Source organism: Glycine soja, chromosome 11 (genome assembly GCF_004193775.1).
Source record: "Glycine soja cultivar W05 chromosome 11, ASM419377v2, whole genome shotgun sequence".
In the NCBI taxonomy this organism is placed as follows: Eukaryota; Viridiplantae; Streptophyta; class Magnoliopsida; order Fabales; family Fabaceae; genus Glycine; species Glycine soja.
The window spans coordinates 44,212,839-44,224,992 of NC_041012.1; the positions used below are offsets into that span (position 1 = coordinate 44,212,839).

Sequence of the window (12,154 nt, forward strand, 5' to 3'; positions counted from 1 at the left end):
TAAAAAAAATAACAATTTTAGAGTTTACAAAAAATTAAAAAAGGTTGAAAACAATTAGTTCTCATGCATTAAAAAATTTAAAAGTATAATTAAAAATTATTGATTCCTAAAAGAAAGAACTCTATTGGTGAATAATTAAATTAAATGAATTCTATGAAGTTGTATTCAGTTTCAATCTTCTGTTAATTCTATGAAGTTGTATTCAGTTTTGATCAAGCAATCCTTCATCAATTTTCAATCTAAACATAATTTCACACACACCAACACAGAGCTCCCCCACAAAACAAAGACAAAAAATGTCAGGACCAGCAAACATATTCTCTTTATAATTGACAACTTGGGACCAGGATTCGTATAACTAGATAAAGGTAATTTTTAGTAAAAAAATAAAAAAGTAACTTTTTGATAGGCAATAATTCATATACGGACAAAAGTAATTATTTTAGTTAAAAAAGAAAAAAGAAAAGGAAAAATCTAATCGTAAAACCATATATCATAGTTTAAAAACCAACCCGACAAGACACTTGATCATTGGTCAATGGTTGGTTGAACTAGTGAGATGTGTTAAAAAAAAATTGTACTCGTCTTATAGAATGTCTTAAGAAAAAATTACTATTCATAAGTGGAATTCCAATATCAAGTACCTAAAGCAATCAAGCCTAAACACAATAAATTAAACAACTACTAGAGCAAATAATTCAACAATCACGTTGCAACAAAAAGCAACGGCATTTTTAGTAATTTGGAAAAAAAGTTATGTGACCGACCTGGGCCAACGGCTTAATTACCGGTTTTGCTGTTGACTGAATGACGGGTCTGATAGTAGACCGGATCCGGTCAGACCACCGGTTTGCTGTTGGACCGGGTTTTAATACTAAAAGAAAATCACATTCACTTCAACTAGATGACGGTTAGATTATGCTTAGTGCTAGTAACACTGGCGGAAAGACCGAAGTGAGAGTCTTTCAGTTCAGAATTCAGATTGCTCCAATCTTTTTCTATAGTCTATACATATATTAATCTATTTCAATATTTTATTACCAAGAAGAATCATTGCTGGGCATAAGCATACACAATCCTATTCCTTAAAAAAAATGCTTGGAGCTGTAGCAGCTTCCACATCACTATGCTTTTCACCATCCACATACTCCACCAGAATTGTTGTTCTCAGAAGAATCTCAAATTCAACACTGGCATTGAACAATGGCCACTCTTTCTTACTCTTATCAGCTAAACCTATGCATTTCTCTTCACACAAGAGCAGTAGAAGACAACCCCATTTCCTTGCACAAGCTGCTGCATCTTCTGGTTAGGTTCTGTGGTCACTATCATTTGTTTTTTTTTTCAGTATTTTTTTATTTTTTGCTTTGTCAATTCTCATCAACCCTCATTTTTTGTTCCAATTTTTATGCTTTAATTTGTTACTTAGTTTTTTTCTTCAACTGCTTCTAGGAATGCAGTTGGCACTTTCTTGGAAAATGAACAATGCAGACTGGGGAATAAACTTTAAGGGCAGTGCTGCATTTGTGAAGATTATTATATAGCCTTGAATCTTAGATTGATGTTGCTGTGTACAATATGTCTTTTTTGTTTGTTGGTTTTATTGTTAAACTAAAGGTAGATTTTGAGTCCTGTCTGGTACCATGTTTCATAGAGAAAATTACCTTTTGCATATTTAATTAAATTATATGGATGGTTATAGTGGAACTTATTTTTGAGATGTGCTACAATCTTTTTAACTTGCTTCTTTGTACCTGTACAACAAATATTCGCCTTTAAGAAGGCCAAGATCAAAAAAGAGAAAGGAAAAGGAAATAGTAGGGGAGATTCTGGTGTTATTGTTGTTATTGTTATTATATTATACTTTCTTTTGGGCTAGTTGCTGACTTTCACTGAACTGTATCTTCAATAGTTGTAACAGTTCTTAAAGTTGGGTGAATTGTCCTCTTTAGTTCCTTTTGCATAACTAAACAAGGAATAAATGTGAGCAGGGACAAGGCTGTTGCATTTGCTTTTCTGTATTCTATATTCAAAATAGTATCTGTTACTTCTTGTGGCATCTTGTGTGAGGAAAATAGGCGGTAATAAGAAATAACTAATTGTTGTACAGATCATGCAAGTAAAAAGCCATATAAGATGCACATAAAACAAGAAATTACTTCAATGGATGCTGCATTGCTGTATATCTTTTGCTGAATCTAGAAACCTTTTAAGATTCCCTAAAATAAGCATCTATATCTCTCATTTTATATTGCATCACTGAGTTTGTTGATAAAAAAAACAAGTAAAAAAAGTAAGGTGGTAGGAGTATCTTGCTGTTGAACAGAAATTCTAAGCTATGAGTCACGGGCTCTAACAGACATAAACACATTGCCACTGTTAGTCTCTAAAATATAGGACCCTGTGACACTGCATATATGTATATATGGTTGTGTGTGAGAGAGACAGAGACAGGGACAGAGAGAAAGAGAGAATTCAAATTAAATTGGATATGAGAAACATACCAAAACTTTTAAATTAATAGTCAAGGTTTGTATACATCTAGGAATGACATTTTGTTTATATCTAGACTTCACTTTCAGGGTGCTATTGTGTTTAAATTTCCTCTAGGAGTTTAAAACTTTGAAGTCTGTCGGCATGTACTGTTACATAAGACTCTTGATTGAAACTATCTAGATTAGTCACAATTAATTAAGGTGTTGCCTACCATACTATATTGGCAGCTTTTTCAGTAAGATGATGATGGGCTTTTAATTTGTCATACCAAGTTGCTCTGCCAAAGTATAATCCTATGATGACAAAATTATCCCAATCCAACTTTATTCAGAACTATTGGCCGGTTGTTTAATGAGGATGGATTTCAGTTAATTGTTTTTGCCAAGTTAGTAAAACAACCATGAACCATGAGAGATCCTATTCTTTTTCCTTTTCCATCGCTCCAATTTTTAAGGTTGTTATGGTACCCATTTTAGATTTCACGTGGGCTAAGGCTTATCATTTGGCGAGAGGTTGATTTGTGAAGTATATTAACAATGAACTGTGTATTACAGAATACAGTTATTGTGAATCATTTATTACAAAATTCTCTTTCGTTCACCATGTCTTGCTAACATATAATAAAAATTGATGTCTAATTTGCTTGCAATTGCAGCAGTAAATGCTGAATACGTGGAGGAACCAGCAACAAATGTGAAATTCCAGACATCTTTGAGTTTTCCCGGTTGCTCAAATTCATTAACTTTGTTTGGAACAGGTTAGTTGTCATAGTACCGCATGAATTTTGGGAGAGAGTAGATAAAAATAATCTGAACGCGTGAAAATATGGCCAAGCATCACTTGATCTGTTAATAAGAAAAGATATATATTATATCAAAAAGTCATGTTATAGTATCACATGACTTTTGGAAAAGAGTAAGATAAAAATGCTCTGAACATGTGAGAAAAAATTAATATGACTGCAACCATAATTTGGTCTGTTAATATTAAATATAGTATAGCAATTTCACATGAATATGAGGAGCAGGATTGATTTTGTTTATTTTGTGCTTTAGACTAAATTGTTTGATAATTGATATCATGATGAACTTATTTTCCTGGACATGAACTTCCAAATAAATTCATGCCATTGATTGTGGCATTGGGACTTGATAATAGCCTTGAGCCAAAAATCAAACTCTTGTGAGAAACTGCAAAGTGAAATGTCTGTATCGTGCAGTAATTACAGGAAAACTGATGACATTTGGAAAATATATAGTGAACAACTGAGATTAACTACGAGGCACTACATATTTGATACGACGAAATAAATATATATTAATTTTTGAAATAGTTGCATGGGGAAGCCAAATTTAGTACAAATATAAACTTGAAGGTGTTTTATTTAATCATCTTCCGTCAGTATTGTATGGCAATTTTTTTTCAGCCAGTGATTATTGCCATCCTGAAGACCAGTAGAAATTAGTAAGTTCACATAAAGTAGTCATGCTTTCTTTTCAATGTTATAACTTATATATAAACTTTGATGGCTAATAATTCTTATTTCAGGATACAGAGAAAAAGTTTTTGCGATTATTGGTGTCAAGGTCTATGCTGCAGGTTTGTATCTAGATCAATCTATCGCCCTTGAATTGAATGCTTGGAAAGGGCAATCAAAAGAAGCTATTCAAGGGAATTCTTCCTTGTTCGAGACCATTTTCCAATGTAACAACTTTATATTCATTTATTTCTTTATACAATGCTCTCAAAAGAGTCATACTCACAGTGAATAATTTGATAAACATATGCCTTTATATGATTGCAGCTTCCTTCGAAAAATCATTGCAAATTATTCTAGTCAGAGATGTTGATGGTAAAACTTTTTGGGATGCCTTAAGTGATGCCATATCACCAAGAATTCAACAACCCACAACCACAGATGAAACTGCTTTGACAACTTTCCGTGGTGTCTTTCTAGATCGCCCTCTTAAGAAAGGAGCTATCATAATTTTGACATGGTTGAACCCCTCCGGATTGCTTGTAAGTTTACTTTCATGTTTTTATTGAGATTTTTCTTTAGACTATTGACATCATTTCTATCTATGTTCCCTCCTTTTTACCTTTTTTATCTACAATATTCCAACTAAACTCGTTGAGATTTCAGGTTTCTGTCTCCTCAAATGGGCTTCCATCTACCATGGATGCTACAATCGAATCTGCAAATGTGGCTTCTGCTCTTTTTAATGTATTCCTTGGAGATAGTCCGGTTTCTCCCTCCTTGAAAGCTTCAGTGGCTGAAAGCTTGTCAAAAGTACTGAAATAAAAAAGTTTAGCGTTTCTTGATAAAGTTGCATACATCCATATTTTCTTGAAATTCTTCGATCTTTAAATATATTGCCGTAGCCTATATTCTCCTGATATCTATGTAAGCATGCTCCATGGTCTACTGATGTATGCCTAGTGTACAAGTGGAAGCTGTTACCTAGTTCCAGTGTTTATTTCTACTGATCTAAATACTTGATTTGGACATTAATATACACTTGGATCAATTCCAATTTCCTATTTCTCCTAGAAGGAAACACTTCATTAGTGTTTCATACATGTGCTTCTCTGACCCAAGCTACATCTTCTACTTGGTCTTAATCCTGACACATTCAAGTTGGTCAATTGGAATTTAATCATGTCACGATGTATGTTGAAATCTCTCGGTCCCTGTATAATTACAAAAAAATTGTTGAAGGCCCCATCAATTTTCTTTTTTCATTTTAAAAATTCAATATTTTACTGTACATTTTTCTAGTTTTTCATATCTTTAATTCCCCACCACCGTCTCTTGAGCATGGCATTCCCAAACTACATTTAACTTGGAGTCTAGATCTGCCACTGCTTGTAGGATGGTTTTCCAGAAACTTCAGAGTAACGATTTTGATGTGAACATCAGGATGCAGTAATGAGTTTATCTGCTTCTGTTTGCTCAAGCAAAGAGACAACTTCGGCCATGGTTGGCCTCTTCAAGGGATCCGGTTCAAGACACATCATTGCAATGCTGAACACCTTGTTGACCTCTTGCATTGAACAAGACCCTAGGCTATTATCAAGAACTAACTCCTCTTTCTTGTCTCGAACAACAGCCTTCACCTGATGCAATAATAAATTTTCTAGAAGGAAGTACTCATTCCAAAGTTGGGTCCAGAATTTAAGTAATTAGAGATTTGAGCTAGAAAATATTGTTCTAGTATAACTTCCTGGTAGCTAACATAAAAAACACATTCCATTTTAATATTCAGTGGGATGTGTTTTATACTCCACGGGAATAAAGGTACGAGTAAAAGCAAGTAAAATGTATTATATTGTATGCCATTTATATTGTCCTTTCAAGTTTCAATAGCACAATAGGTAATGCTTTCAACTGTACAATAGATTAATGAAATTCATATTCGTGGTCAATGCTTCAATGCTTTGTTTTTAGTGTTTTACTAGTTTCGATACAATAGAATGATATGCTTTTCTCTGGCTTTCAAACCCTTCTACCATGATAGCAATTTCACAATGATAGAGCTCAAGCCTCAAAGTAAACATGGTCCTTGATTAAAATTTTAAGTTATATATAGGTTATTCCCATATTGATTTCAAACTTGTTTTATGAATATAATCATAGAAGTAAATCTGCAAGAATTCTTGTCTTACCCATGTGACAAGCATGGTTCCCTCTTCCATAAATGCTTCATCACTGGGTTTTTTCCCAGTTAAAAGCTCCAGCAAAACAACTCCAAAGCTGTAAACATCCCCTTGCAGTGTTGCTCTTCCTGTATCAAAATATTCTGCATGCAAACCCAGTCATCAATTTGAAGCAAAAAGTAGTGTGAAATGTAAAAACTGTGTATAGTCAGGTATGTGTCTCTACCAGGTGCCAAGTATCCAAAAGTTCCAGCTACAATTGTTGACACATGAGTTTTAGTTGGTTGCATCAACGTTGCTAATCCAAAATCAGAAACTCGAGCATCCATATTTCGATCCAACAATATGTTACTTGACTTTATGTCTCTGTGGATAATGTGAGGGATGCAATCATGGTGAAGATATGATATTCCTCTAGCTGCACCTGCAGCTATTCTATATCTGGTTGGCCAATCCAAAACCTTCTTCTCCCTTGATCTCCCTGCATCACTTTCAACTTTGCTATTAGAAAACTCAGTTCAATTATCATTGACAAAATTCCAAAAGCATAAAACATAACACAAAAAACTTGCATTTCCATCAATGCATCACATGTTGTAAAATTGGCAATGTGCTGCTGAATAACAAAAGAAGTTCACCATTTCATCCTAGTCTTGAATTTTTAACTAGGAATACTTGGATAGAGCAAAAATTTGAATAAAAGAGAGTCAATAGTAAAAACTATAATGCATCAAAATGTTCATGATTTCCTTCCATTTCTTCCCCTTTTGACTCCTACCAAAAGTCTCAGAATGTAATGTTAGAAACAAACAAATACATACCATGCAAAAAGGAATCCAAACTTCCATGGGGCATTAGCTCATATATGAGAAGATTGTAGTGTGGTGCAGAGTAATATCCATGAAGTGTCACAATGTTGCGGTGCTTTATGTCTGCCATTGCTTCCAACTCTCTCTCAAAACCTTTATCTCTCTCTGCAGTTCCGCGATTTAGTCTTTTTATTGCCAAGGCTGTGGAGTCATCTAGTTTTAGTTCATAAACCACACCATAACCACCTGATCCAATGATGTCCTTGCTGTTTAGTTTCTGTGTCTTCTTTAAGATCACATCAGCTTTGAGAGATTTAAGCCCTGAGGACCTAAATATTACTATCTTCCCTCCTGCATTATCCAATCAGTGCATATTAGTGTCTTATTTTTTCTCTGCAAGAACAAAAGTAGAAGACACCCCCTTTTGCCTCAATACCTGGATAACCTTCTTCATGAATCAAATGTTTTCTTCTCCATCTTTTGTAGAGGAGGACTGAGATAACAATCTTTGATATCACAAAAGCGATGGAGCATATGGTTATGGAAAAGGCTATAACCAGGGAATTCTTCATTTGGTGCTAAAATTATGCTGAAATTTTAAGAACCTGAAGACACAGAATTAAAATAACCAATGAAAAGCCATGGACTGTCTCAGGGTTTCTGATTGTCTAAACTTGCAGAATCTAGAATACGAGGACGGGTTGAAAATTGCTGCACACAATATGCAGAAATAGCACTTCTTTTTTTCATAAACGTAAGAAAATTCATGTCAAGAAAAGAGGAAATCTCACTGTAGTTTTGTGCTAGTATTGTAGTATTTGATTTCTGGTTTCCATGACTGCTTCTGAAGATGAACATAGCTGCCATCTCACGCACTGGACTGGACAAAGTTTTGCTACCTTGTTAACATTTCAGAACTTCATTAACATTACTCTCATGAATTCAAAATCTCAAATCATTTAGGTAAATAATATAATTTTAAAAATCGGTAACTTGTGTTAGTGGACAAAAACCAGCATAGAAAATTCAGAGTTATTTCCTTACTCGCTATATCATATCCTAGAATGGTGGAGCCTAAATTTAAGACCAAAAAAGAAAGATCACTGAAGATGATGATGATGAAAGGAAAAATAGAAGAAGCAACTTTTGAAAAAAAGTATATCTAATAATAAAGTTTGACATGAAGAAGGCCTACCTTATTTTTTGTCTGTCCATCATTATCTGCTCTCTCGTGTCCAAACAAACTATTATGGACTCGAAGGTTGTGACATGCCACCCATCTAGCATGTTTTTCATGGAAAACATAGGTAAGTGGATAAACCTGTAAAAAATGTCTGTATTATTGTGTGAAAACAAAACCTGAAGGGTTGGTCAAGTGAAACATGACAGGGTCTTGTATTTGACAAGTCGCAAATTTGAGTCTCCACTCTTTTTTTAGGTGAGATAAATGTAAGTATCTATATAAGTGATCTTTGAGTCTCGTGATTTTTCATACCTTAGGTAGGGGGCATTATTCCCTCCCCTAATTTTTTTTCAACCAAAAAATAATGTGTGAAAACACTTGGACTTTTGTGGCATCACCAAAACAAAGTCAATAATACATTATATAAAGCTGGCAGAGGAAAATTTTCTAAACCAGTGTGAATGGATTTTGTCATATCCTTACCATATTACTTTTATTATAATATGGGAATGTTCCCAGCTATTGAAGCATAAAAAGTATGATGAAAAGGACAGAAAAAGAAAAAAGTAGGCATGGTGGTTGTGCTACATATCAGGTAAAAGTTTTATAACATTCAATGATCATGTGAATGGCTATGCTGTCACTATTTTCTTCACTCCCAGCTTGTAAGGTGAGGATTGCTCTCTACTTATATGTCAGAAAATGGGTTTGGACTTAACTCAACCTTACAAAATCGGCTTGTAAGATGAGGATTACTCCCTGCTTATATAATTTATCTCGGCACTATCTTTATTCTAAGTAGGACTTCAACATGTCTCATTTTTCTCATGGCTATCCGTCATGTGTGACTTTCAACATACCTCTCTATCTAGGTGTGACCACAGAATTCGTTAAGCCCGACGAGATACACATCATTGGAGTAAGCACTAGTGAAAATGATTGGCGTATAAGCTTCCAAGAGTTCCGCAAGCTCGTACTATTACTTTGGTTAGGAACTTTTGTTGTGTGTTTCAATATTATAATAAAAGCTTCTATATTTTGTACCTAAGGTCACACAAGATTCCTGTCGGTAGTCTGAATGAAAACTTTGTAGAACACCCTTTTTGAAATTCTAATATGAAATTTTGTGAATTCGAGTAAACATTAATTTAATCGTGTATCCTTTCATCATAAATGTTTTACTTTAATAAAGTACAGTAAATAATTAAGAGTAAATTCTCACTTTAATGTTTGAGATTGTAGGTGTTTTTAATTATTGACTTTATAATTTACTTTTTTTTCTTCTTCCATCAAAACGACATTTACTAATTCTTAATGTTATTTTATGAAGTTAAAGACTAAAATTCACACTTAGAAGTCTGTATATCAAACAGAATTTCAAATTTTCATTTCTAGCTTCTTACCCCTATCTGTAGTGGAAAAACTAAACAAATTCCACATCTATCCAGAAATAGAGGTTTCTGGGGTGTCAGTAGCAAGAATTGCTGTTTCTTTGGACTTATTTTCGTCCAAATAATTTTGATAAATATAAGAACTAAAACCCAAGATGGCCAACAACATGGCCACAATCTTGACACCATCCATTTGCTCACGGTAAAGAAGCACTGCAGCAACAGGAACAAGTGGCAAACTCAGCATGCTCATAACATTGGAGAACAAAGAAGACACCAAATAGATTAGCCCCACAACTCCAACAGAACAAATCTGCCAAGCCAAAGCAGTTCCAACAAGAGTCAACATGTAAACCTCTCTTCCTGCTTTGAACCTCCTCATTTCATCCTCCAAGCCCTTCCCTTCCCCACTGGCAAAAAGTCCCACTATGCAAACACATGAAGCAACAAAAGATGTCCAAATTTGCATCTCCAGGACCACAGAAAACGTTTCCCTCTTCAAGACCCTCTCAAATGTTAGCTGCATGAGGCACAACAAAAGGGCATACCCTGCTGATGCACCAAGAGTGCACCAAATACCAACCATGTGCTTGTTCTTTGTAACATTCTTAGTGTTATCCTCTGAGGAGTCAGAATGAAGTGCTATAAGTGAAGCTGATATGGTGAGAAGAATCACTGAGTTAAGTATTAACATGGTGAGTTTCTCAGCATTGATCAAAAAGGAAAAGATGGCATTGAAAGCAAGTTGTGATGCACAAATGAGGGAGTAGGTAGACACTGGAAGATATAGAAGGCCTATTGTGTACATCATGTTATCTCCAGCTAAGAGGATACCTAAGAGGAAGTAAACCATGATGAGAGTGAGAGTATAAGAGTGCATGGTGAGGTGAGTGGTGTTAGAAAGGTTTTTGGGGTGAGGAAAGAAGAAGAGTGGGAAGAAAAGGATTGGGAATGCTATAGTTTGTACTAGTGTTGCCATCCATATACTTTCTCCACCTTGGTCAAAGTAGAATCTCCCCAACAAGACTGCACCAGATTGGCCCATCAAGAGTAAGGCTATGTTGATTACTACTAAAAACCACCATCTCCAACGGCTAAGCTGGAAGAGCGATGATGGTTCATCTTCATCGGTTGTGGTTGAAACACCTACTGCAATTGATTCTTTGACATCATTATCTGCAACAAGGTTATGTTCTGTAATACCCAATTATAGAACATCGTTTCTAATTTGTCACATAACATTAATTTGCTTGAGAAAACACACATATTGCTTAAACAAATACAACCTTATTAGTCCTTGCGTTCTGAAAATTTGGATTCAGTGAAATATTGAGCAATTAAAATTGAAAAGATCATGAATTGAAAAAAAAATTAAAGATGGTATATTAAAGATGGCAATTAAAATATTGATGTCTTATTTTTTTAACACTGCTCATTATGCTCTGCCTTGTGCACCATGAGCCTAGGAAATTACTGAAGTAGATGAGGGAAAAAAGTGACCTGGATGGTAGCGTGGTGAGGCTTCAATTTCTCTATCCGCCATTGAAATCTGTATAGCGAATGATGAATCACTATTGTCTGAGCACTTACTTGGTGTAAAATAAAACGATCCTCTAAATCTATAGGATATAACCATAATTGGAAGAAAACTTTACTGCTCAAATTCCTATTTTTAAAATGCTAACTGAACCTTCTATGTTCATAGTTTTGAATTGTTTATTCTTTTACTTAAGCATAGAGATGTCTACATAGTTTCACAATGGAATCTGAAGTTTGGATTTTTTTTTCCCCTTTAAGGCGGCAAGGAGTAGGTTTCCATTTGGACGGTGTCAAATTGGAATCAGATTCAAATCTAAAGGAAACCTCTTTTATTATTGATCTAAAATTGTATTATGTAATTATGATATTAAAAGAGCTCATCAACCCTTGGTGCTTCATCTATGTGACATTTGTGCATGGCGTAGGTTTGCAGATCATGTCTCTAGTTTTTCTGCATCAATCAAAGTTGGGGAAATGAAATTAGAAGAGGTTCAAAATAATTATTAAATAAAAAATATGTATAATTATTCTTGTTTTGGTTAAATAACTCCTATTTGTATAAGGATTTACTGATCCTATTTTCTTAAATTTGGCTGCTTGCTGTATTTGCCTCACCTTCTGTTCTTTAGGATTTTTTTGGTTTTTTTTTTTTTTGAGAGGAGGCTTTAGGATGTTTCTAAACAAGAATTGTTCGTTTGAGAAGTAGTGGACAGAAAGTTTAAACGCAAAGTTAGGCACCATTGATGCAGAAAGGTGCAGTTAATTAGAAAATCCTGTTACAAAGTTTGTATATATCACTCTGCTCTTCGCCTATGTTAATGTTGATGCTGTTAAATATATGTAGTTATTTACTTTCATTTAGATGTAGTGCTTATTCTAAATCCATGCAGTATTGTGACTACTGTTTTATGTGGTAAATATTCAAAATGAGAAATGTTACATTTTTTTAACACTCTTATGATTAACTTGAAATTTATTAAAAACCATCAATTATAAAGGGTCATATATCTCATTTAATGACTCTTTATTTAGTACTGAAAGCAACTAAAATTGATAATTTTCAATAAAATTTAATAATC

At 34.3% G+C, this 12,154-nt stretch overlaps 3 protein-coding genes across 7 annotated transcripts; 1 reads left to right on the forward strand and 2 right to left on the reverse strand.

Moving 5' to 3' along the window:
- The first annotated feature begins 908 nt into the window (after positions 1-908).
- On the forward strand, positions 909-5,046 carry LOC114377467 (fatty-acid-binding protein 3, chloroplastic-like). Of its 2 annotated transcripts, none has more exons than XM_028335988.1 (5): positions 909-1,308; positions 3,155-3,253; positions 4,045-4,200; positions 4,301-4,515; positions 4,640-5,046. In XM_028335988.1, the coding sequence occupies exons 1-5, from the start codon at positions 1,095-1,097 to the stop codon at positions 4,796-4,798; spliced, it is 843 nt and encodes a 280-aa protein (XP_028191789.1). In that variant the 5' UTR covers positions 909-1,094; the 3' UTR covers positions 4,799-5,046. The 2 variants fall into 2 exon arrangements, with proteins under 2 accessions (XP_028191789.1, XP_028191787.1); XM_028335986.1 differs by having other exon boundaries at positions 910-1,308; positions 3,152-3,253.
- LOC114377466 (receptor-like serine/threonine-protein kinase At1g78530) lies at positions 3,245-8,397 on the reverse strand. Of its 4 annotated transcripts, none has more exons than XM_028335985.1 (7): positions 8,158-8,397; positions 7,754-7,861; positions 7,399-7,567; positions 6,975-7,313; positions 6,380-6,634; positions 6,163-6,296; positions 3,245-3,341 (listed from the first exon to the last, which is right to left on the reverse strand). In XM_028335985.1, the coding sequence occupies exons 3-7, from the start codon at positions 7,532-7,534 to the stop codon at positions 3,333-3,335; spliced, it is 873 nt and encodes a 290-aa protein (XP_028191786.1). In that variant the 5' UTR covers positions 7,535-7,567; positions 7,754-7,861; positions 8,158-8,397; the 3' UTR covers positions 3,245-3,332. The 4 variants fall into 4 exon arrangements, with proteins under 4 accessions (XP_028191786.1, XP_028191783.1, XP_028191785.1 ...); XM_028335982.1 differs by lacking the exon at positions 3,245-3,341 and adding an exon at positions 4,952-5,613 and having other exon boundaries at positions 8,158-8,396; XM_028335984.1 differs by lacking the exons at positions 3,245-3,341; positions 8,158-8,397 and adding exons at positions 4,952-5,613; positions 8,007-8,108.
- A 1,104-nt stretch (positions 8,398-9,501) lies between these two features.
- Positions 9,502-11,282, reverse strand: LOC114375891 (probable purine permease 11). Its single transcript, XM_028333753.1, has 2 exons — positions 11,037-11,282; positions 9,502-10,712 (listed from the first exon to the last, which is right to left on the reverse strand). The coding sequence occupies exons 1-2, from the start codon at positions 11,170-11,172 to the stop codon at positions 9,586-9,588; spliced, it is 1,263 nt and encodes a 420-aa protein (XP_028189554.1). The 5' UTR covers positions 11,173-11,282; the 3' UTR covers positions 9,502-9,585.
- Positions 11,283-12,154: the final 872 nt, after the last annotated feature.

Excerpts from the sequence above, each read along its gene's own strand:
- LOC114377467 (XM_028335986.1), top strand. The coding sequence starts at position 1,095 with ATGCTTGGAGCTGTAGCAGCTTCCACATCACTATGCTTTTCACCATCC. Across the intron at positions 1,309-3,151 it reads ACAAGCTGCTGCATCTTCTG|CAGTAAATGCTGAATACGTG; the intron begins GTTAGGTTCTGT and ends TTGCAATTGCAG. Across the intron at positions 4,201-4,300 it reads GTTCGAGACCATTTTCCAAT|CTTCCTTCGAAAAATCATTG; the intron begins GTAACAACTTTA and ends ATATGATTGCAG.
- LOC114377466 (XM_028335982.1), bottom strand. The coding sequence starts at position 7,534 with ATGAAGAATTCCCTGGTTATAGCCTTTTCCATAACCATATGCTCCATC. Across the intron at positions 6,297-6,379 it reads TTTTGGATACTTGGCACCTG|AATATTTTGATACAGGAAGA; the intron begins GTAGAGACACAT and ends GTTTGCATGCAG. Across the intron at positions 5,614-6,162 it reads GAACCATGCTTGTCACATGG|GTGAAGGCTGTTGTTCGAGA; the intron begins GTAAGACAAGAA and ends TTATTGCATCAG.
- LOC114375891 (XM_028333753.1), bottom strand. The coding sequence starts at position 11,172 with ATGGTTATATCCTATAGATTTAGAGGATCGTTTTATTTTACACCAAGT. Across the intron at positions 10,713-11,036 it reads CTCACCACGCTACCATCCAG|ATAATGATGTCAAAGAATCA; the intron begins GTCACTTTTTTC and ends ACCTTGTTGCAG.